The sequence below is a fragment of the Canis aureus genome, chromosome 33 (genome assembly GCF_053574225.1).
Source record: "Canis aureus isolate CA01 chromosome 33, VMU_Caureus_v.1.0, whole genome shotgun sequence".
In the NCBI taxonomy this organism is placed as follows: Eukaryota; Metazoa; Chordata; class Mammalia; order Carnivora; family Canidae; genus Canis; species Canis aureus.
In genome coordinates, this window is record NC_135643.1 from 21,491,222 (window position 1) to 21,516,165 (window position 24,944).

General features: G+C 36.4%; 1 protein-coding gene across 1 annotated transcript in view; it reads left to right on the forward strand.

Annotated features, from left to right (window-relative positions):
- Nucleotides 1-24,031, forward strand: part of METAP1 (methionyl aminopeptidase 1) — a 68,213-nt gene extending 44,182 nt beyond the window's left edge. Inside the window, exons 5-11 of the mRNA XM_077882966.1 lie at nt 4,861-4,952; nt 6,158-6,241; nt 8,699-8,837; nt 10,359-10,490; nt 13,672-13,815; nt 17,937-18,002; nt 22,369-24,031. Of these exons, the coding sequence (XP_077739092.1) occupies nt 4,861-4,952; nt 6,158-6,241; nt 8,699-8,837; nt 10,359-10,490; nt 13,672-13,815; nt 17,937-18,002; nt 22,369-22,532 (821 nt within the window). The 3' untranslated portion in view covers nt 22,533-24,031. The remainder of the gene's footprint in view (nt 1-4,860; nt 4,953-6,157; nt 6,242-8,698; nt 8,838-10,358; nt 10,491-13,671; nt 13,816-17,936; nt 18,003-22,368) is intronic.
- The last annotated feature ends 913 nt before the right edge of the window (nt 24,032-24,944 follow it).

Here is a 24,944-nt window from a genome sequence, read left to right on the forward strand (position 1 = left end):
TTCTGTAGAAATTTTTCAGTGCTGGATTTCCAGTAAATGTAAGCATGTTTTTCTGAGACACACTAGAACATTTGCAAGAATTAAAGATTCTTTTCTCCCTTTAGAAATCTACCCAATTCTGAAAACATTGTTTATGCAGCTGCTAAAGGCTACATTCAACATAATGTATTTTGTGTTGTTATATCAAATTCTAGATTAAAAAATTGTTTTGATTTTAACATATCCTCCTACCTTAATTATGTAGTATTTATTTAGATAAAAAACAGATTGTGGAGGCCTTGATTGAATGCCTGACTACAAAGGCTGGGCTATAGCAGTAATAGAAATAGTAGTAAGGATGATTATGATTCTGTAACTGATCCGTATTTTTTCATGACCATGTGTCAGGCACTGTGCTAGGTTTCTTACATGTGTTCCTTTCTCCATTTAATACTTTGACCACTCCTGAGTTGGGTTCCATGGTCTTTTCCATTTTATAGATGGATGGGTGTCTGAGATACCCAGAGACAGTAGGTAATTTGCAGCACAAATTAGTGGAGCAGTCTGACCTTAGGGCCTGTGTATATAGCTTAAGTTGGACTATGTGAGATGACTGATTTTACATGTCTGATATGTTGAGAATTAGCATTTTTATGTGGTTTTATATACTAAGCTATGTTTGCTTTATTCTCTAAGAAGTGGGGAGATGTATTAACTTCTTATGAATATAATTTTATTTTTTTAAAGATTTATTTATTTATTTTAGAGATAGAAAAAGAGAGGGAGTGTGCTCCACAGTGGGAGGGGAGGAGGGAGAGGAAAGAGAATCTACAAGCAGACTCCCTGGCTGAGCATGGAGCCCATCTCGGGGCTCAATCTCAAGAACCTGAGGTCATGACCTGAGCTGAAATCAAGAGTTGGCTGCTTAACTGAGCCATCCAAATGCCCCATGAACATAATTTTAAAATTGAGTTAAGCTCCCCACTTCCAGAGGAATTGAAGGACAGGACAGTCTGAATAATAGCATACTGTTAAGGATGTATATTTCATTGCTCTATACTTAATATTCTTGCATATAGTTTTAATTTGTATTTAAAAAAATTCATAGATAAGGTAAATTCTATAGGATAAAATGTTATACAGTGAAAAATAAGTCCTACTCTCCAGAGGTAATGTCTCTTAACGGTTTCTTACACCACTTTCCAGAGATATTTTATGTCTGCCCACCCCCGGTTACACACTAAAGAAACACGCTATATACACCTTTTCACCTTGTTATATCCTCTTAATATTTCTTATAAACATTCTATATAAACACAAATAAATCCACTTCTTTCTTTTCAGTGACCAATGTGTATTCCATTTTGGAGATGCATCATAGTTCATCAAACCAGGCCTCTACTAATGTATGGCTAGTTTATTTCTAGGTTTTTGCTTCTCACAATTTGGCTGCAGTAACCATTACATCTTTGTGAACATGTGAGAGTATTTCTGTTGGTGAATTGCCTAATGTAAATAGGTGGATCAAAGGATGCATGCATTTTTTATTTTGAGAGAGACTACAAATTTCACCATTTTGCCATTTGTTACTCTCTTTAAAAATATATGGGGATTTCTTTTCATATATTTTCCTCAGTATAGAATATTGCCAAGTTTTATGATTTGTGGTAATTGTTATTATAATTTATATTTTTAAATTTTAAGGTTGGGCATCTTTTTATATGTTAAAAGGTCATTCGTATTTTTCTTTCTCTTGATCTGTTCATATCTTTAGCCTTTCCTCCCCCGGTTAGATTAGTAGTTTTTTCTGTACTGACTTATAAGTACTCTTTGTATATTAGGAAAAATAGTCCTTTTATGTATGAGTTATAAATGTTTTTTCCCAAATGAACGTTTACATTTTATCTTTTGTAGCATTATATGTATGACAAACTTTCAACATTTTTCTGTAATAAAACTTAGAAGTGTTTTCTTTTAAGGGTGTCTGGCTTTTATGACCTAGACAGACCTTTTTGGTTCAGAAACTGTAGAAATATTTCTCCTCTTTTCTTCCACTATTTTCATGGTTTCACTTTTTATGTATGATAAGATTTTTGATCCCTCTAACAATTACTATGAGGAGTTAAATAGGGGTGCAACTTAATTTTTCTCTCAGAAAAATAATCTAGTTATCATATGACTAATGTTTAAACATATCAGCTGTCTTTTAACTGATTTAAAATGCAATCTGTGTCTTAATAGTAAATTATCACACATCTGGGTCTGTTTTTGGTTTCTACGCTATTTCTTTTTTTTTTTTTTTAAAGATTTTATTTATTTATTCATGATAGTCACACAGAGAGAGAGAGAGGCAGAGACACAGGCAGAGGGAGAAGCAGGCTCCATGCACCGGGAGCCTGATGAGGGATTCGATCCCGGGTCTCCAGGATCGCGCCCTGGGCCGAAGGCAGGCACCAAACCGCTGCGCCACCCAGGGATCCCTCTACGCTATTTCTTTAACGCATCTGTCTGGGATCCCTGGGTGGCGCAGCGGTTTGGCGCCTGCCTTTGGCCCAGGGCGCGATCCTGGAGACCCAGGATCGAATCCCACATCAGGCTCCCGGTGCATGGAGCCTGCTTCTCCCTCTGCCTGTGTCTCTGCCTCTCTCTCTCTCTCTCTGTGACTATCATAAATAAATAAAAAAAAAAAAAACGCATCTGTCTAATCATGTGCCATTGCCAAACTCTATTTTTTTTTTTTTTAGATTTTATTTATTTGAGAGAGATAGCAAGAGAAAGCAAAAATAAGGGTGGAGGGAGAGGGGAGAAGCACTTTCCCCACAGAGGAGGGAGCCTGATGAGGGGCTGAATCCCAGGACCCTGGGATCATGACCTGAGCTGAAGGCAGACGCTTCACCTACTGAGCCACCTGGGTGCCCCCTATTGCCAAGCTCTTAATTATTATTGCTATATAATGTTTTAATAGTTGGTAAACCTTTTTGCCTCCACCTTTCCTCTTTTTCAGAATTTTTTTGGTATTGTAGGTTTGTTTTTCCGTGTGAAATTTAATTAAATTAATTAAATTATTTTTTCCATGTGAAATTTAGAATCAGTTTGTCTGGTTCCCCAGAATATCCTGTTACCATTTTTTATTAGGATAACATTAAATTTATAGACTAATATTGGAAGAATTCACACCTTTACAATTTTGAGTATTCCTACCCAAGAATATTGTTTTTCTATTTTGTCTCCTTCTATGTCTTTTAGTGGGGTTTTCAGTTTTTCTTCATTAGGTTTTTTGTTGTTGTTGTTACATTTATTCCCGGAGACTTTTATCTCTTTTAGTTACTCTTGTGAATAGTACGTTTTGTATTTTCTAGCAATGGTTTGTAGATGAGGAAGTTAATTGACTTTGATATGTTTATCTGATATATCTGCCAGCTTGCTGCACTCGTATTTCTAGTTATTTACCAGGTATTCCCTTGTTTTAGGGACACATAATTATTTCTAAAAATGATGAAGATTTAGTTCTTTTCTTTCTAATTTTATACATCTTATTCTTTCTCTTGTTTAATGACATTTGTTAGTACTGTCAGAACATTGTTAATACTGCTAATACTAATACTGCTGACAAGTGGACATTCCATGATGATGGTTCATAACTTGAGATTTGTATTTGTCATGTTAAGGTGATAACTGGTCATGTTATCAGAATTCTCTTTCTAGATGATCATTTATTTTTCCTCTCTTAATCTGTGGCTCTGATGAATTATATGAATAGATGTGTTAATATAGAACTATCCTTGTGCTTCTAATAGGAATCTCGTTTAAGTAATGCTGTATTTTATGATTTTTGGATTCTGTTTGATAATACTTTATTTGGGTTTTTATATCATTTATAAAAAAGATTAGTTCATGGTTTGTTATATTGTTTTTGTCAATTTTGAAATTATTATACTGGCTGTAACACTTTTAAAGTGTATAAATAACTTGAATTAAGCTAATTTTATTAGTGAAGATTGGGTGGTATTTTTCAAACTTTTTTGACTGTGACCTACAATGAGAAATGCATTTTTAAAATTTTTATTTAAAAAATTTTTTTCTTTGAAGATTTTATTTATTCATTTGACAGAGGGAGAGAAAGAGAGAATCAGGGAGCATGGGTGGGGGGAACAGCAGAGGGAAAGGGAGAAGCAGGCTACCTGCTGAACAGGGAGCCTGATGCAGGGCTGGATCCCAGGACTCTGGGATCATGACCTGAGCAGAAGGCACTTAGCTGACTGAGCCACCAAGGCTCCCTGAGAAATGGATTTTATAACATGATCTGTGTGTGTATGTAAATTAACAAACATTCCACAATAGCACTCATTCCTACTCTATATGATTTAGTCTAAGATTTTCTCTTCCATTCATTTACTTAAAAAAAAAATTAGTCATGGTCCACTAATGGGTCATAGACTACAATTTGTAAAACACTGACTTAGGTTCTTGTTTAAAAAAAATCATGGAGTATAATTGATTCATCACTGGTTGGTATATAATTGCTTCATTAGCTGATGATCATGAAAGCAATTTGTAAATTGTAGGTACTTTTTAAATGTGAATCATTTATTGATCTTATCAGCATACTGCCTGTCATGTAATAAGTACTCCATATTGACTGATTTCTAATAGATTTGGGAGTTTGGCTTTAGAATTCTTTTCTTCAGTTCGTTTAGCAATTTCCTTTTCATGTTGGAAATATTTTTAAAAAGTATCTGACCTGGACTCTCCAAATGATGAGATACCATTGTGTGAAATAATAAGGCTAAACGATTATTGTGTTATCAAGAAGACAATTATGCTAATAAGTACTACATCTTTTCATTCATTTTGGCTTTTCGTACTGATTTTCTTTTTCAGGAATGTCTGAATCTGAACAGGCTCTTAAAGGTACTTCTCAAATTAAATTGCTCTCATCTGAAGATATAGAAGGGATGCGACTTGTATGTAGGGTAAGAGTTATTTTTCCACCATGGGTTTAAAACATGTTTAAGTGGACATGAAGTAATTAAACATGAAGTCAATGATTTGTTGATTTATCAAGGTAGTAAATGTTACATTGTAAGACTACGGCTAGCCATACTAACTTTTCATTAAATGATTGTTAGCATATAATTCATGCAACTTTTGTTTTCTACTTCAATAATTGAGATAGCCTCTTTGAGAAATAATATGGCAGGTAATCTAGTTTAGTGGTCAGCCAATTTTTTTTCCTGTTGTACTAATATTACTATTTTTTAAAAACCCAGGTATTCATGATATTTTGTCATTTTATTTTCACAAATCATCATAACATAGGCAAGCTTTAAGGCTGTTTATAAAGTTAAGGTAAGGCTTCTGTTGTGAAATACAGTAGCCCACCCTTGTTTGTGGTTTCACTTTCCACGGTTTTAGTTACCTGTGGTCAACCATGGTCTGGAAGCAGGTTATCCTTCTGATGTATTGTCAGAAGGTTAATAGTAGCCTTATGCTACATCACATTGCCTGTGTTCTTCACTTCACCTTATCTCATCACGGAGGCATTTTACATCTCACATCATCACCAGAAGGGTAAGTATGGTATAGTAAGACATTTTTAGAAAGATAGATCACATTCATATAACTTTTATTAGAGTATATTGTTATAATTGTTCTGTTTTATTATTGTTGTTTGTCTCTTACTGTCCTTAAATTTATAAATTAAATTTTATCATAGATTTATATGTATAGGAAAAACATAATGTATGTTCGGTTTAGTACGGTCTGGTTTCAGGCATCCAGAGGATCTTGGAACATACCCTTGCAGATAATGGGAGACTATACCTAGGAAGTATAAAAATACTTCCTCTACCTAGGAAGTATAAAAATGTGAGAAGACTTAACTTCCATCAATTGATTATTGTTTAGGTTCTGTAGGCTATGCATTTTTGCATAGAAATCATTCATGCTTATTTATTAAGCTAGTTAGCCCAAATTTATTTATATATTTATATACACATCTGTTTATTGATGGACATTAGAAATGCAAATGGTTTTAAAATGAAAATTTGAGATTATCATATTCATGGTGAGATTTATTTTTACAAATCTCTTACAAAATCTAAGATAGTACAAAGTGTACAGATTTCTGTTTCTATTTCATTTCTTCTTGAGTGTATTAAATATTTCTCTTTTACAGCTTGCTAGAGAAGTCTTGGACATTGCTGCTGGCATGATTAAACCTGGTGTAACTACTGAAGAAATAGATCATGCTGTACACTTAGTAAGAACTTTCCTTTTGAAAATATTTTTCACATTATTAGCTTCTAAAAATTAAGTAAGCTTAAGTTCTGAATGTCCAAAAAAATGTCCAAATTAACATAGCTAATTTGAAAGCAGATTTTTATTTTGTTAAATATAGAAAATATTCAAATCTTTATTCCCATTTTTAAGTATCTGTAATATATGGTCTGAGGTGAGCTTGAAATATCTTGTTTCTGAAACTTACATTTTATGTTTTAGTTTAGTTTTTATAAAATGATTAATTTTATAAATTTATAGTGCTTTGTTTTTTTTTAATTATAGTGCTGTAAATAAATCATACCACTCCATACATTAAAAATTCTGAAATAAAAAAGAATACAACTTCTGAAACTAGATTAGTATAAAAATGTTACCTTTCGTAGCTACAGGAACAAAGAAGTAAATAGATAAATGTTTGTAGTAAATATGATATAGGGATATCTTTTTTATAAAGATTGCCTGTCCCTCATGGAGAGACCTTAGTATGTGAGTAGTAGTGAATGCACACATTATATGAGTAGATTGTTCACAAGAGAAGAGCAATAATTAGTTAATAAATCACATGGAAAACTAATTAAACCTCCTATGGTAATATAAACAAATGCAGATCATGAATACCTACTGAATTAGTGAAGTTTTTTTTTAATATTTTATTTATTTATTCATGAGAGACACACAGAGAGGCAGAGACACAGGCAGAAGAAGGAGGCTCCATGCAGGGAGCCTGGTGTGGGACTCGATCCCTGGACTCTGGCATCACGCCCTGAGCTGAAGGCAGGCGCTCAACCGTTGAGCCAGCCAGGCATCCCGTTAGTTAAGTATTTTAAAGATGTTTATTTACACTACCTTATGGAGGAGATGAAGCTGGTACTCTTTTACATGGTGATGCTACTTTAAATTGGGACGACCTTTTTGAAAGGAAATTTGACAGTCTGTCTTGAGCTATAAAAAGGCTCATAAATTTATTTATTTATTTACTTACTTACTTACTGAGAGAGAACCCATGTGTTTGTGCGTGCATAAGTCAGGAGGGTTCAGAGGGAGAAGGAGAGAGAGAATCCCAAGTGGGCTCCATGCCCCAGTGTGCAAGCAGTGGGACTTGATCTCACATGCCTGAGATCACAATCTGAGTCAAAATCAAGAGTCAGACATTTAACCAACTGAGTCACTCAGGCACTCAACTTGTAAAATATTTTATTTAAAAAATGTATAAATTCTGATTTGGGGGAATTGTTCCATATGTTACAAAATATATAGTATGCATTAACAGCATTTTGCGTGCTTGCTATAGCCAAGATGTTCTTTTTGTTTTAAGATTTTATTTATTTATTAGAGAGCAGGAGTGGCAGGGAGGGGCAGAGGGATAGAGAGAAGCAGACTCCCCACTGACCAGGGAGCCTAATTATGGGACTCCATCCCAGGACCAAAGGCAGATGCTTAACCAACTAGGCACCCCCAGGTGCTCTTTTACTTGCTTCTTTTACCAACTCATTTAATTTCTGCAACAACTCCATGAGGTAGACACCATTGTTGCCTCCATTGTATAGGAAAGGAAACTGAGGCAGAGGTTAATTAACTTGTCTAATGTTACACAACTTGTAAGTGATGGAGTTGGCATTTTTAGTCAAGAAGGTTTGCTGTGCTCTAAACTACTATTTATACTGGCTATGGGAAGTGTAGAAGTATATTATTAAATAAGGGAAAAGTGACAGGCATGTAGTTATTGGTTGTAATTTTTTTTGTAATTGAGAAAACTTAATTTAAATTTCTAGTAATAGTGGAATTGCCAGTAAAATTATGATATATTTCATGAATCATATTATATGCAGCTGTTTAAAGATTATTAGTCTGAAGACTGTGTAGCAGTATGGAAAGAAATATCATACATGCTATGACTCACTGTATTAAAAAATCCAAGTAAAATAAGACTGATTAAGGAAAACCAGACCATTTTCTTAGAGGTACCTTTGTTGTTCTATATGAATATAATGATTAAATGTATTTGTAAGTACTTTATCATCTCTTAATTATGTTGGTATTCCTTTTTTTTGGTCATAGGGATACAGGCTTGTTATATAAAATAATTACATTAAAAGTACATGTTAATACTTTATTTTATTTTAAAGTATTTTTAACAAAAAGTAGTTAATTCTAAATTAGAATCATAATATTTGTGTATATTTATAAATATTTGTAATATGTGAATTTGCTTTTCTTTTACAATTATCAGTAAACTGGTTTGCAAACAGTCTGATGTATATTGTTTAAGATACTATTTATTACTATTTCTAAAGTATAAAATATCAAGTTCGTTAGCATAGGTACAACAAATTTTTTCACATTTTTCAAATTTTAAAATCAAGTTCGTTTGCATATGGGTTAATTTTTTTCTTTTGTACATTCTAAATTATTTTCTCTGTATTTTAATTTATTATAGGCATGTATTGCAAGAAATTGTTATCCTTCTCCCCTGAATTATTATAATTTTCCAAAGTCTTGTTGTACTTCAGTGAATGAAGTTATCTGCCATGGGATTCCAGACAGACGGCCCTTGCAAGAAGGTGATATTGTTAATGGTAAGAAATATGTAAGTGTGACTTCTGTCCCCATCAGTGAAGCAGCAACAAGGTTTTGGGAGTCTGACAATGACTAGTGTTTTGTTTACTTGCTACCTATTTTTAACTTAGTCTTTTGTGTTTAAAATTTAAAAGAAATCTTATATCTATGGATATGGAAACTTTTTTTTTTATGATTTTAAGATAACTGCTTTTAAGATACTTTTAGTATGATAGGTTTGGTAGTACATGAGTTTCTTTAATGCCAGTTATTTTATGTGATTGTTAAAAAGGTGAAAGATGTCAGTGAAATGTGGAAGTAATGTTATTTCAAGTGAGATTTTACCCCCTCTTTTCCTTTTAGTGCACTAATGATTTTGAAGAGATCAGGGCAGACTTTTTAGAGATAAGGAGAAATTTTTAGCAATATATGAAGACCCTAAGAAGAAAGCTACATTCTATAAGAAGTGCCTTCCTTGATGTGTTAGAGGTCCTGAAAGTGGCTGTAAGGACCACTGTATTAACCTGCCTTGAGACTGCAAGTGCAGAGGAAGGAGATGCCAAGATATTTCTCTCTGTGATTAAAAGAAATATCGACAAAGAAGGTGTCCCTAGATGGTATATTTAATATTGGTTAATAACTTGGTCTCTCTAGGAATCAGATACCCCGTCAGATGGGGAAGCATGAGCCCATATGGTAAAGGCTGCAGGGAGTGCCCTGCTGTGATGCTGGCTGGGAGTGATAGTGGAGACAGCTGACACTACTTATCCCGGTTGTTATTCTTTAGTTAGGGTATCTCTGTATGAAGTGCCATAGGTTTTGAGTGGTCTGGCCAACCCTGTTTTTTTATACAAACACTCTTATTTTGATTACATGTGTAATGCGTGAGGTTTTTCAGGAATATATGTGTCATGCTGGCAAACACACTATTGTGATACTTTAGGTTGGTTGAAAATTCATGGTTTAAAAATACTAATTTAATGTGTACATTTAGTGTTTTATAGTTATATACCAGTAGTCGTACTCTAAAATATGAGGACAGTGGGAAGGATGAATTTTCACAGTTAAGTGAAGGGCAAATGAGTCTCTGAAAAGTAAGTTTAGAATAGTGTAAGTTTTCCTATTTGCGGATTTGCTAGGAGGAAAAAAAAATCTCGTCAAAGATGGAAAGTGAAAGCAATATTTTCTGTTTAATGTCAAAATGTAGCACAGTCCTCCGTTTAATGCTATTAATTTGGCTTATTGATCTTGCATGAATGTATCCTCAATACATTTCTTCTGCCACACCCGATCTAATTACTACTATACCTAGAAAAGCCCACCTTCTAACTTGTGCTGCATGACCATGTCCCTTTTCTCCACAGTGAGTTCAGTTGCATTACAGGTGATAACTGTATATCCATTAGTGTCTAATTTAAGAATGCAGAAATTGTCTTGCTCACGAAGCTGCTTGCTGCTGTCATGTTGGAGAAGTGACTTCTATTTTGAAATAAAAACAAATGTGGTCTTTATATTTGTACTTTATATTTGTTGTTTTGCAGTGGACATCACTCTTTATCGCAATGGTTATCATGGGGACTTGAATGAGACGTTTTTTGTTGGAGACGTGGATGAGGGAGCACGGAAACTGGTGCAGACCACGTATGAGTGCCTGATGCAAGCCATCGATGCAGGTCAGCATCAGTGCTGGCACCCGCTAGAGCTGCTATTGTTGTGATGGGCCTCAGATGGCTCTTGTTGCATTCCTTGTCCCTGCCAGTTTTGCCTCTACCCTCCCTGAGTTAGCTTCAGATTTTAGCACTAACTGATTTATGGGTGATTTGGGAATTTCATTTTCTTTGGCTGATAAATGAGGAGGAATGTATAATATTTATATGGAACATGATAAATGTATAGGAATGTATAGTTCTTGAGTGCAGTTTTTCTTCTATTTTTTAATTCTGTCATAAGTATTATGTTCTCTTTATAAAAAAAACCAAGATGCTAGATTATGAGAGAAAAATGAATGATCTTCCCGTAATACTTTCCTCTTACCTTTTTATATTTTTTTTCTACTTTTAACATTTAGGTTTTTTCTCCCTTGTGCATTAACAGACAGACACAGACACACCACATACACCTATGTGTATCTGTTTAGTTAGGTTAAATGGAGTTACAGTATTGGTAGCATTCTGTAATTTGATACTTTCTCAGTAGGATCTTTTTGTTTTGTTTTGTTTCTAAAGATTTTATTTATTCATGAGACACACAGAGAGAGAGAGGCAGAGACACAGGCAGAGGGAGAAGCAGGCTCCATGCAGGGAGCCCGACGTGGGACTTGATCCCAAGTCTCCAGGATCATGCCCTGGGCTGAAGGAGGCGCTAAACTACTGAGCCACCCAGGGATCCCTTTTCCTTTTTCAACAAGATCTTTATGATTTTTCTAAATTAGTATATGTATCTAATGCATAGATATACTCCCTTCTTTAAATGACTATCTATTATATCCAGAGTATAAAAATTTCTACAGCTATTCCTCTACTGGAAATTTGTGTTTTCTAGACGTCTTGCTACTGTGGTGAATAATAATTTTTTTTTTTTAAGTGAATAATACCTTTGAATAGAGATGTATTTCTGTAGATTTTTTCAAAGGCTGTCTTTGTCCATACAAACAGCCCATTCAAATTTGTTTGTTTATTTGTACTGGGTCTTATGAGGAGAGAGAAAGATGGCTTAGTGGGAATACCAGCAGACTATTACTTTAAGAGGGCAGTTTGAGGGCAAACAGTTTTTTCAGTTGAAAACCCACAACATTTTAGCTCTATTGTTCAGTGTATTATCTGTACCTGACGTCCCTTTCCCCACAATAAACCTGATATATCAACAAAGTATTGGATGTTGACCAGGTTCTTTGGCAAGCACATAGTTATCTCTGATGACATAGATTTGTTATTTTTATTGTTTTGAGTCTGTTTTAACATGGAAGATGTTGGGAGATGATGAAACTTTCACTAATAGAGTTGGAGGAATGAAAAGTGAGAACATGATATTTTTATCTATCAATGTGTGAGATTTCTTTTTTACTTACTCATTTTAGATTATTTAAAAACTAATATTCTTTAGTTTCTCATTTGTGGAAGTGGTAGTTTAAAATAATTTTTAGGGTTTTTGCCAGATAATGCCTTCAGTGTGTATGTCCTTTTTGCTTTTCTGTGAGCTGATTGAAATAACCAGACAGGTGATCAAATGTTGTTTTTACAAAGACACAGGAGTAAAATTTGCCAAGAAACTATCAGAAACCAGAATCTTCCTAACAGTGGCCAGGAAAGAACACAAGTTGCTTAGTCTCTGGAAAGTGCTGTTAATACCTTTGTGTGTAGCAGTCTTGCCCCTTGTATTCTACTAACTTGGCTGCTCGGGGTAGTGCAGCACAGTAGAGAGCTTGACTCTTGTTGAAATTATCCTTCTAGAATAGGGCTTCTCTGCCTATGCATTGTTGGCCTGGTGAGTCTGCTAATTCTTTGTCATAGGGCCTTCTGTGCATGGTAGTATGCTTAGACACATTCTGGTCGTTACCTGCTGGATGCCAGTTACCCTGGCACTCCTACTTGTGACAACCAGAAATGTCTCCAGATTTTAATGAAGTGCTTTCTTGGGATGAGAATTGTTTCTAGTTTGAGAATTAGGACAGAATCTCCTCTCATGCTCTCCCATTACCTTTGATTTTCTTTGTTGTATATTATGCAAAATGGGTTAAAATTTTTGCTTCCTCTCCCACTACTGGGGCTGATAGGAGGTCTTAGATTGGAATGCAAGCAGATCATTATGAAAGTCAGCATGGTTCCTTAAAATTATTAACTCCCCCTCCCCCCCAGCAAAAGTCAAGCTGGAACGTATAGTTAAAATCGAGTATATATTGATTGAAATGATTCCTGGAGCTGTTTGCCCAGAGATTTGATTGGCTGGTTGTCCAATCAACAGAGATTTGATTGTCCTGGGGTCTCAGTGCTAGGAGAGCCATAACAACGAGAACCACTCTGTTTTGGTTTGTATTGAAACAGTGGTAAAAGTCATAAAAATTAAGCAGAGGAGGAAGAATGTAGTTAAAAGTATCTTTCTATATCCTGTCCCCAGGATTGTGTTCTGAGGCAACTATGAATAACTTTAGGATCACCTTTATGGGGGTAAAGAAGCCCAGGGGAAGTAATTCTTTGAGGTTGATCAGAATGAAACTGAGGACAAGTCAAGTTACTTTCTGGATGTTCCTTTTTCTCCTGAGGCTCCGTACTCTCCTTACTACTTCTGTTCACTTTAAAAGAGGAGCGCACTTGGGGAACCTGGGTGGCCCAGTTCGTTAAGTGTTCGACTCAATTTTCACTTCAGGTTATGATCTCAGGGTTGTAGGATTGAGTCCTTCGTGCATCAGGCTATGTGCTCAGCAGTGGAGGTGGAGGGGGTCTACTTGCAATTCTGTCTCTCCTCCTTCTGCCCCTCTGCCCTGCCCCACACGTGCTCTCTCTCTCTAAAAAAAGGAACACACTTGACCTTAGAGGAGAGGAAGAGATGCGTGTTTTCCATTCTTTTGTTTATTCAGAAGACAAAAGGTGTATGTCCCTAAAACCCTTAGCGTACTGCACCCATGTCCTTTTATGCACCCAAGGAGGAAGCATAGGTGCTACTGGGTTGAATCTCAACTTTGCCATTTACTGGCCATATAGCATTTCTGTCCCTTGGTTTCCTCATCTGAAAGTTTTGTATATATATGTTTCTATGTAGCATATAAAGCATTTAGAAAAGTTCCTGGTACATAGATAGTAATTACTCAGTAAATATTAGTTATTATTATTCTTTGTCATTGCTCTTCTTTCCTTTCAGTGAAACCTGGTGTTCGATACAGAGAATTGGGAAACATTATTCAGAAGCATGCCCAAGCAAATGGGTTTTCAGTTGTTCGAAGCTATTGTGGGCATGGAATCCACAAACTTTTTCATACAGCCCCCAATGTACCCCATTATGCCAGTAAGTACTATCCAAAGATTTGATCTTTGCTAAGCATTTATTCAAGAGATATTTATTCGAATATATAACAGGACCTACTATTTTGTATTTATTAATCTATAAGCTGTTATAAATGGACCCTCAAAATATATTTTTGCTCATAACACACTATATGTTCATATCTTGCTCATGTTAACAGTCCAAAAGGTGTGTTTGTTTGTTGTTGAGGATGGTGATAGGTCAGTTATTCTGTGACCCAGGTTCTGTTATCTTCAGCCTATCTTTCAAGGTCACTTTGGGTTACTCTTCTAATCTGTAGATACTGGGAAGGATGGGGAAAAGCATGAAATGGTATGTGTAGGAGGTTTTTTTTTTTTTTTTTTTATGAGTGTAGCTAGTTTTATTTTTTTATTTTTTAAAGATTTTATTTATTTATTCATGATAGTCACAGACAGAGAGAGAGAGAGAGAGAGAGGCAGAGACATAGGCAGAGGGAGAAGCAGGCTCCATGCAGGGAGCCTGACGTGGGATTCGATCCCGGGTCTCCAGGATTGCGCCCTGGGCCAAAGGCAGGTCCTAAACCGCTGCGCCACCCAGGGATCCCTGTGTAGGAGGTTTTAATGCACGAGCCTGGAATTGGCATAAATCAATTATATTTACTTTTCATTGGCAGGAATTCAGTCACATGGCTATGCTAACTAAAGAAGAGGTGGGGAAATGTAATCTAGCTGTGTACTCAGAAGAAAAGTAAACTAGTTTTAGTGAATAGATCACAGCCACTGCCATGGGTCTAGCTATCAGTATTCTGACTCCTTAAATGAAATTGGCTTGGTTTGGTTTGATTTCATAGTGTATGGCAAATGCTTTACTATCTGTTGGTATAAATACAGGGGAATAGACAAAAGACCTTTCTTTAAGTTCAGTACTGTCTGATAGAATAACAAAGGAAGTGTGGACAATTAATGTCTTCCAGAAGCCTTTTTTCTTGGAGAGCTAAGACACACAGGAATAAGTCCGCTATTTAGTGCTAAAAAGGAAAGCTGTCCACAGAAACTGACCTAAGAAGGAATTTAACAAGTATGTATAAGTTATTGCAATATAGACATTTTCACATAGGTTTTTGTGAAAGCTTGTTTTCTCATCTAGAACAATAGTAGGGAATGGTACCTATCCTCGAAGTGTTACTAGGAGTGAGAGAATACATGGAAAGCACTTAATATTAACTCTTGGAACGATCATGATGATAATGATATACATTATTTCATTAGATCACCACATCTGAATAATTTCTTAGCCTTATTTATTTATTTGTTTATTTACTTATTTATTTATGTGGTAGGCTCTATGTTGCTCGCACCTTGAACTCACGTGCTTGAACTCACAATCCTGACAACAAGACCTGAGCTGAGATCAAGAATTAGATCTTTAAGCCACCCAGGTGCCCCGTTAGCCCTGCTTTATAGAGCAGATTCTGCAAAAAGAAAGGGAAAAGGGAAGAAGGAAAAAGGAAGGCAGTCAGATTCTGTCCTTAGAGAAGTACACTGTTTACTCAGGTTCACACAGACCAGTAAGGAAATGCTAGAGGTTGGATTGGCGCCTGGCTTCTGTCTTTCTAGAGGCAGTCTTTTTCTGTACTTTGTGCTGCCTAGTGAGGACTGAAGCATTGGGCGCAGGTCCTGTGGGAGAAATACGGAATGGTTGAAATCGTGGTTTGGTGGAGAAGATGGGGAAAAATATTCCAGGTAGAGGGGAATCATGAGTAGGTGCTTCACGGTGAGACTGAACGGAGACCAGGTAAGCTTGGGCTGAGTATTTTGTGTTAAAAACTAACAGTAGGCAGTTCCTGACCAGAGACATTTGACTTCATTTGTAGGGATTTGCAGAAACATTTTTGAGAAGAATGACAAGGTGACATTAGTTCGGGAAGACAAATTTGGCTGTGGTGTCTAGGACGTATAGCGGGTGTGAGAGCAAGTCAGGCTAGATGTGCAGGCAGCCTGATCACAGCTGCTGGTGCAGGTCAGGTGTGAGCTGATAAAATCCTAGGTGTCACTAGCTGTGAAGAAAAGGGAAATGAGTGAGGAGCCTCTCAACGAGAGAAGCTGGAGAAGCAGTTTAGAGCACAGCATTTGGTACATATCAACATTTATTAGCAGACCACAAAGTTCTTGTTTAAGCTGTGAATTGTGCTTGAAATAAAAATTAGCAACAGAAAGTAAGTAACCAACTTAGTTCCTTCCTGATAGGCCCTGTAATCACTGGATATAGCCTTACATTAGCAGAATAGAAGTAGCTACTCTGATTACAGTGATACATGTGTATGTTTCTAGGTGTGTGTGTAAAAAGAGTGTGTGCAGGGAAGGGGGTGGAGAAAGTCCCTTTACTTAGGGAATTGAAAAACTCAGGTCTAGATACAGATTATATAAAGACAGACTGAAGAAAATAGAATTTGTGGGAGAAGAGGATATGGATCAGTGATAATAGTGTTTGTAAAACACATAAAACCATTTAATTAGGAATAAAAAGCAAAAAAAAAAAAAGGAATAAAAAGCAATTCTGAAAAAAGAAGCAAAGACCAGATATATACTTGTTTTATGCATTTGATAACGTTTATGAAAAGTCTAGTGTAAATTAGGTTTATATAAATTAAAATATGTTGTGATCACTTTAGGGAGGTGTAAAAGGAAACTGCTGAGTCTTTGTACAGAGGACACTTTTGAAACGTAAATGATCCCGCCTTTGGCTTGTAACTCTGTGGTATCCCTAACAACTGAAGGTGGAACTAAGAAATTGTATAACTCCCCTACACCCTTCTGTGTAAGAGAAGTTCTTGTTAGATTAGAGTGATTACTTTAAGTCATTATGGTTGGGAAGTAATGATGATAAGACTCTACATTTAGAACGTATTTTATAATAATTCTGTGAGGTAGGTGGTAGAGCAAGTACAAATTTTTTCAAAAGTACTCAGCCTAGTATCTGCAGTAGTGTAGTCAATCAGAAAAGGTATATTTGCAGAGTGAGGTATGTTGAGAAACTGAAACTGTGAGTCAAGTTGAGTGAGAGATGTAATGTTTCTAGAATAATGAAGTCAGTGGCAAAAACAGGAGTGGAACTTAGAGTTCACTGTCCACTAGTAATATATTCTGAGGCACATTATGTAATTTAAAAATTTCCAGTGGTCATATTTAAAAAAAGTAAAAAGAAATGTTTTATTTAATGCATTGCATTCACAGTATTAACATTCCAGCATTTTGTCAATGTAAAAAGGGTTGAGATATATCACATACTTTGTCTTTGAACTTAGCTTATTTTTTTACACATATAGCCAATACCATTCTGACTAGCCTCTTTGCAGGTTGACAGTGGCTACATGCAGCTAGTGCTAATGGTAAGGGAACAGCCTAGCTCGAGATATCTTTATCCTTTTTCTTTCTAGGACACCACACTGATACTCTTGATATTAAAAAAATATATAAAATTAAAAAATATATTTTTTGTAGTAAGTTATAGATCATTGGGAGAGAAAATTCATGGGATTAGAAACAAAGTCAAAATTATTTTTTGCCTTAGATTTTATGACAATCTACAAATGCCAGATTTGGAAATCTGCAGTAAGCATTTTTTGGTACTACCTAAGATAGTAGAAAGAAGCATGATAGCTGTTCATTAGGGAAGATGTGCAGGAATGTAAACGTGTGGGTGATATCAGACCATACCTATGGAGAATGGTGTGTAGTTGATGCAGCCTCTGGACACGTGTCCTTCATTACCAGAGTCACCGTCGTGAAGACTAGCCTTACAAGAAACCCTGAAAGCCAGTGCTTTTGCCATCTGGTGGTAGGCAGAGCAAATGCAATCGTTCATTTACTGATGTTCACATCTGTTCTTTTTAATTTGAACTTTAACTGGTATCTCCACTTTTGTCTGAGATTGTCTCAAAAAGATCTGTCCCTATTTTTACCTTTTGGCCTTTTTTGGAGGAAGGCAGGTCTGGATACTTTAATTTGTAGTTGTGTTTTTCATGATGGTCCTGAAAAATCATCTCATGTTAGTGAACAATGTGTACTCTTACAGTGAGCTGTTCAACAGTACAATGTTGATTTTTTTGCTGCATGTTCAGAATTTTTTTCCTCTAATTTCAGAAAATAAAGCAGTTGGAGTGATGAAGGCGGGCCATGTATTCACAATTGAGCCAATGATTTGTGAAGGTGAGAAAAAGGGATGCTATAATGTTCTTTAATTAAATTTTTATTTACTTTTGATTACCCAGGATCAGATTAGTAGTCTGCTCTGTGTATTTTTATGTTGGTTCATTTCCACTTCCTGTCCCATCTCAAACTCGATTCAGTGTCCTGTAGAGAACTGAAAGTCATAAGGGTTGGCAAGAAAGCAGTACTTTCTGCCTGGGAATTCTCGTATCAGTAGATCCTGAAGTACTTGAATCGCAGTCCATTTCCATAAAAGATGCTGTCAGAGGTGCATTGTAACAATCCGGAGACTGTCAACCCTGTGTAGCTCGCTTGGCGGGGTGCTAGGGGGAGGAGGAAAGAAGTAGTGCAACCCACTTAGAGGCAGACACAGGTATATGCTTTAATTCTCCACAATTTATGAGGTAGGTGCTATCCTCATTATATAGAAGAGGAGACTGATCCTTGAAGAAGTTACATAACTTGTCCAAAGTCACTTAGCGAGTTATGTGACAGAGTTTGTCAGACTCTAAACTCATGAGCTGTTCTGCCTCTACAGAGTCTCTGCTCAGGTCATCAGGTGGGATCATACAACTCTCGTGAAAGCACAGCACAGACACATGTAGTGCTGGTACTTTTATGTCCTCACTGTCACTTCCCTGTGGCAGGCTTGTGGCAGTGATGAAAACCCAGTGTCATGATGAGGACTTCTCACCCAGATGGTCAGATGTTCTCTTCACCTTTTTTTTCAGCCAGTTTTCGGTTGGGATTAGAGGATACAGTGAGGCAGTGGTAGTGGGGCTGGTGTGTCCTGGGGCCTTATTAAAGGATACCTCCTTTCTGGATCCTTCTGGTCTTCTTTATGACCTGATCTTAGGAGTGGCATCCCGTTATGTCTGCCACATTGCAGTGACTTAGAAGTGAGTCACTAAATCCAGCGCACAGACTTCTTTATAACATGATCCTTTGCTCCCTTTTCTGTAAAATGGAAATGACAATCTTTAACCTGCCAATTCTCTAGGGCTGCTGTTTTAAGAATTGAGGCAATTTATAGCAGCACAAAATACCCGGTGAACTTTAAAGGGCTGTACAAAATGTAAGATATTGTTTTTGTCATCTTCATGGAATAAGAATATAAAGTTCTGATCATGTGGAACCAATTGCAAGAGCAGTAAGTATATTAGAAAGGCAAGAACCTGAGAGGAAAACATTTGGATTATATACCTATTTTCATTAACTGGCACCTGGTAGGTGAGACATAATGTGGTATTTCCAGGTATAAGCAAAGAACTTTCCAAGGAGCCTGGTCAGATAATCATCAAATTATAATGCATATATGTCAGTGTAACTCCTCTAGGTTAAATCCTACCTGTGGAGCGGGAAGTTCCAAATCCAAAGAGGAATTTGAATTTCCTCAGAATAATATCCAGATATATCTGATTTGAAATTAGTAAAGATCATGTTTTAAGCAGATCACAATAAAGTCAGAGAAATATTATATCTTAAATCCAGTTGTAAAAGGCTTACTCATTACATCAGAAAATACCCAGTCACTCATCTTTACATGTTTGACAAAGTGTGAGTTAACATTCTTCAAGCTGACCTCATATTCTCTTTTTAGGCTGGGATTAAATATTGCAAAAAAGTAGGTTACTTTACTGTAGAGTTTATGCTCTGGGATTTTTCTGAGTCGGTGAAACCTAAGTTTGATAAAGATTACTCAGAGTGAAGAATGGATTAATTTTTTTGGAGGGGATCTAATTTGGAGACAAGAAAGTAAGTCTCTATAAACACTTTTATAGTAGTATCCAGAATTGTAGAATTTTCTCATTTTATTTCTACCTCCCCTCCTCTACTCTCCTCTCTCTCTCCAGTGTGGTCTCTTTCAGGCTCTTTTCCCTGTGCTTTCATTTCCTAATTCTCTAGTCCCAGCCCCACCCTAACCTGTTTTGCCTGATTGTCATTTCTTACCTTCTCTCACCAACCCCTGTTTCTCTTAGCCCTTTCTTCTGGTTACAGGGATGTGTGATCTACAAGAATTGCACAGATTATACTCACCATCTGTGTGCCTCCCATTTAAAAATAATATCAGGAATTAAATGCTTTAATGAAAGTATAAGAAGATTATTTTCTTCACAATACACATTGGCTGCAGTTTAGTCAGATACCAAAGTTATAACAGGAAAGAGCTCAATTCATTAATTCAACTTTTAACTCACACTTTTGTAAGGAATAGTATCAGTATGTTTCCTAAAATGAAACCCAGTGCCTTTATTTTGGAAATATCATCTTGATTTGATATTTGGGAAGTATAAAAAATGTGACGTTCTAACACACCCGAGGAAGTTTAAAATATTGTCATTACTTCATTGGACTAAAGACCAAAATGAAGTTGAAAAGACTAAGACAGTTGAAGTATAAATAGGAATCTTTTATTATTGTTTTTACTGAAGTACAATTGACACACAATGTCATGTTAGTCTCAGGTATCCAATAAACACACTGATTGGCCAGTACGATGACTCAGTGCTCATCAGGATAAGTATAGTCACCATCTGTCACCCAACGGCATTACAGTATTATTGACTATATTCCCATGCTATACTTTTCATCTCTGTAACTTACTTATTTTATAACGAAGTTTGTACCTCTTAATCTCCATTATCTATTTCGCACCCCTACCCCCACTCTACCACACACCTCCTCTCTGGCAACCACCAGTTTGTTCTCCGTATTTAAGAGTCTGATTGATTATTCATTTGTTTTGCTTTTTATGTTCCATGTTTAAGTGAAATCATAGGGTTTTCTTTCTTTCTCTGACTTATTTCATCTAGCATAATGTCATTTAGGTCTATCCATGTTGTAGCAAATGGCATGATCTCATCTTTTTTTTTTTTATGGCCGTGTAGTATTCCATTGCATATGTATACCATACTTTCTCATCCATTCATCTATCAGTGGACGCTTGAATTGCTTTCATATCTTGGCTATTGTAAATAATGCTGCAATAAACATAAGAGTGTATATATCTTTTAGAATTAGTGGTTTTATTTCTTTGTATAAATACCAGTAGTGGAATTACTACTAAAATTAATTAATTTTTTGAGGAACCTCTGCACTGTTTTTTACAGCAATTGTACCAGTTTGCATTCCCACCAACAGTCCATAAGGGTTCCCTTTTCTCTATTTCCTTACCAACACATGTTATTGCCTTTTTGATCTTAGCCATTCTGACAGGTGTGAGGTGATATCTCATTGTGGTTTTGATTTGCATTTCCCTGATTATTATGATATTAGGAATCTTTTCATGTACCTGTTGACTCTTTGTGAGTCTTCTTTGGAAAAATGTTTATTCAACTCTTCTGCCCATTTTTAATTAGATTATTTGTGGGTGGTTTTTGTCTGTGTGTGTGTGGTGTTGAGGTATATAAATTCTTTATGTATTTTGTATATTAACCCCTTATTAGATATATCATTTACAAATACTTTCTCCCATTCAGTAGGTTGCTTTTCTGTTTTGTTGATGGAGTCTTTTGCTGTGCAAAAGCCTTTTATTTTAGTGTAGCTCCAATAGCTTGTGTGTGTGTATGTGTGGGTATTTACCTATTTTTTTTAAGGATTTATCGATTTATTGAGGGGGGCAGGGAGAGGGGCAGAGGGAGAGAGAGAGAGAATCTCAAGCAGCCTCTGTGCTGAACTTGGAGCCCAAGGTGGGGCTCAATCTCATGACCCTGAATCACAACCTGAGCTGAAACCAAGAGTTGGAAGCTTAACCAACCATGCCACCCAGGCACCCCCAATAGTTTATTTTTGCTTTTGTTTCCCTTGCTTGACGAGACAGATTCATAAATTTGTTGATGAAGCTGATGTCAAGAGATTATTGCTTATGTTTTCTTTTTTTTTTTTTTGCTTATGTTTTCTTTAAGGAATTCCATGGTTTCAGGTCTTACATTCAAGTCATCAGTTCATTTTGAGTTTATTTTTGTGTATGGTGTAAGAAAGTGGTCCAGCGTCATTCTTTTGCATGTAGCTGTCTACCATTTGTTTTTTTTTGTTTTGTTTTGTTTTTTGTTTTGGTTCATTTATTTTATTTATTCGTTCATGAGAGACACACAGAGAGAGAGAGGCAGAGACACAGGCAGAGGGGGGAAGCAGACTCCATGCAGGGAATCCGATGTGGGACTCGATCCCAGGTCTCCAGGATCACACCCCAGGCTGAAAGTGGTGCTAAACCTCTAAGCCACCGGGGCTGCCCGCTGTCTACCGTTTGTAAATAGGAGTCTTAATAGGAGTCCAAGGATATAGGAGTACATGCAAATGCACTTACCTAGAGAGTTTTTTTAGAAAACTGAGTGATAGAATTAAGAAATTGTTCTTGTTGTTTAAGGTGGATGGCAGGATGAAACCTGGCCAGATGGTTGGACTGCAGTGACAAGAGATGGAAAGCGGTCTGCTCAGTTCGAGCACACCCTGCTGGTCACGGACACTGGCTGTGAAATCCTGACCCGGCGACTCGATAGCACGCGGCCTCACTTCATGTCCCAATTTTAATTTCTCCCAAGATGGCACATCTCAATAATACCTTCTGGCTGTACTATGCATTTTATTAAGAGTACAGAATGGAAGAGGAAATTTTTATTACTTGTTTTGTTTTGACTATAGATAAGGAAGGACTACAGCATTGGATGTGTGTCCTCCAGAATTTGTCTTGGGTCTGAAAAAGCTAAGAAGAAGAAAGGAAATATTCTCAACTCTTCAGTGCTCCCCTCTTCCTCCAGAAATCTCTGCACCCCTGTTTTCTCACTTGGCCTTTGAGCACTTTTTACTTAAACCTGCTTCTAGTTGCTTTTATCACTGCCACAACTGGGCCAGCAAGAGCCAGCTGCTCTCCAGGTGAATGTTGAAGAGGAGAATCCTTGAAAGATTAGCAACATATGTTGTTCCAGATTTTTTTTTATTATATATGTATACATTTTAAACTCCATGTATGTAATTACCAGACACTATATGACCTGGGCTTGTGTTGATTCTGCTCTGACAGGGTTCTATGCTGTCATAAGTCGACCCCTAGTTTGCAGTGATTTATTTCCCCATTGGGAATCGGCCTCCCTCCTTCCCCATGCTAATGATTTACCCTTGTAATTGTGTTTAAGGAAGCACTCGGTCAGTGAGACCTCCTCTCCCATGTGGACTCTGTCAGTGAATGGATGTGGCAAAATTTGCTTTGGAAAAGGATTATCAGGTTTTTAAAAATCTTGTTTGTGGTAAAAATAGCCATGCTCCAGATAGCTGGCTCTTGCAGAGCATGAGAATTTTGTAATACATTGCTATTTTAGACCTCTGTTTGGTCGAAATGGAGGGGAAAAGCTCCCTTTCTTCCCCTTTATTTTATTTCAAGGGCACACCTTGAAGACCCTCAGAGAAGGGCAAACATTGCACTGCAGAGGTTGATGGGAAGACACAGTTCTGAAATCTCTTTAGCAGTGGGCAGAGTTAAGTGGGCTGTTCATTTCTCACATTTAGTAAACCTGGTAGTGATGATAAAGGAACATTTTTCAAGACTGGACCTGTTCCCTTGCAGTAGAGATGCACCTGTCCTTGGCGTGTTGAAAACACACTTTACCTTTACATAGTTGTGAACCTCATTAGAAACAGCCTCAGCTGCCCACTGTCTGTGTTCCTTTCAATAGTTCAGTCCAAATGGGAGTGGATCCAGCGAACACATATCAGATCAAAGTTATTGTCATTGGAGTATACTTGATTGCTGGGTATCTGGTAACTTTCTTGTAAGATAATTTGATACCACTGACATGTTATATGAGAACATCTTTCCCAGAGTGCCTCAGACCTTTATTGCTTTAAGAGAATTATGATGATGTTTTCATTACTTTATTATTTTAATGATTTAGTGAAGTGACTGAATCTGGTATAGACTTTTTTGGGGTATGTGTGTGAAGTTTTTTATCAAACTGTAATATTTGTGAATGGAATGCCTTGCAATATGAATGTTAATATAATGTGTAAAGGGAGATTAAAAGTTTGAATGATTATCCCACCGTGTAGTCATTAACTTTGCTGCATTTATGGGGGATTTCAGAGGACAGTGGTGGGAATAGGGTGGCTGATTTCATAATCTGAAATAAACTCATGACCGTTTGAGTAAAAAGAGTCTGAGTTTAATGACTACACAAAAAATTCCAGTACCGTTTGGTTCAACAGAGTCTATCGGCAGCATTTGAGATGGAACTGTATTTTTGAGAGCTAATTTTAAGACAATGATGAATATTTAGGGGACCGTTTTATGTATTGATCATGGAATTAAGAGCGAGAGTTTCTTTGTCTATCATTAGAAAATAAGCTCAAGAAAGAAAAGTCTTGATGGGATAGTTTTTTTTGTTTTGTTTTTTGTTTTTGTAAAAAGGTGAACCAACACATTGGTGATGCTTTCTTCGATTTGGGAGATTTCGAAACAATATAGGCTGTAGTCTAATTGTAAATACCTAATTTCAGATGTTTATTAGATTTAGATGAAAACATCAATTGTATCAGCCAACTTTTCAAAATAAGTCAATATATTTTTATTTTTTGGTGTTAACTTTTAAAATACTACATATATTTTTTCCTGCTATTCCTCTGTCCACCTTGGACTTATAATTTAGAAGCAAGGGAATATGTTTGCCATTTATCTTCATTTTAGGTCTTATGATAAAATGGATTAAGGTACATGAGAATCCATTCATTAACACTTTTATACCACTTTCTACAAGCAAGAATTACTTTTAAAGATTTTATTTATTCATGAGAGAGAGAGGCAGAGACACAGGCAGAGGGAGAAGCAGGCTCCATGCAGGGAGCCCTATGTGGGACTCAATCTTAGGATTCTAGGATCACACCCTGAGCTGAAGGCAGATGCTTTAACCGCTGAGCCACTCACACGTCCCCACAAATCAATTAATAGGAGGA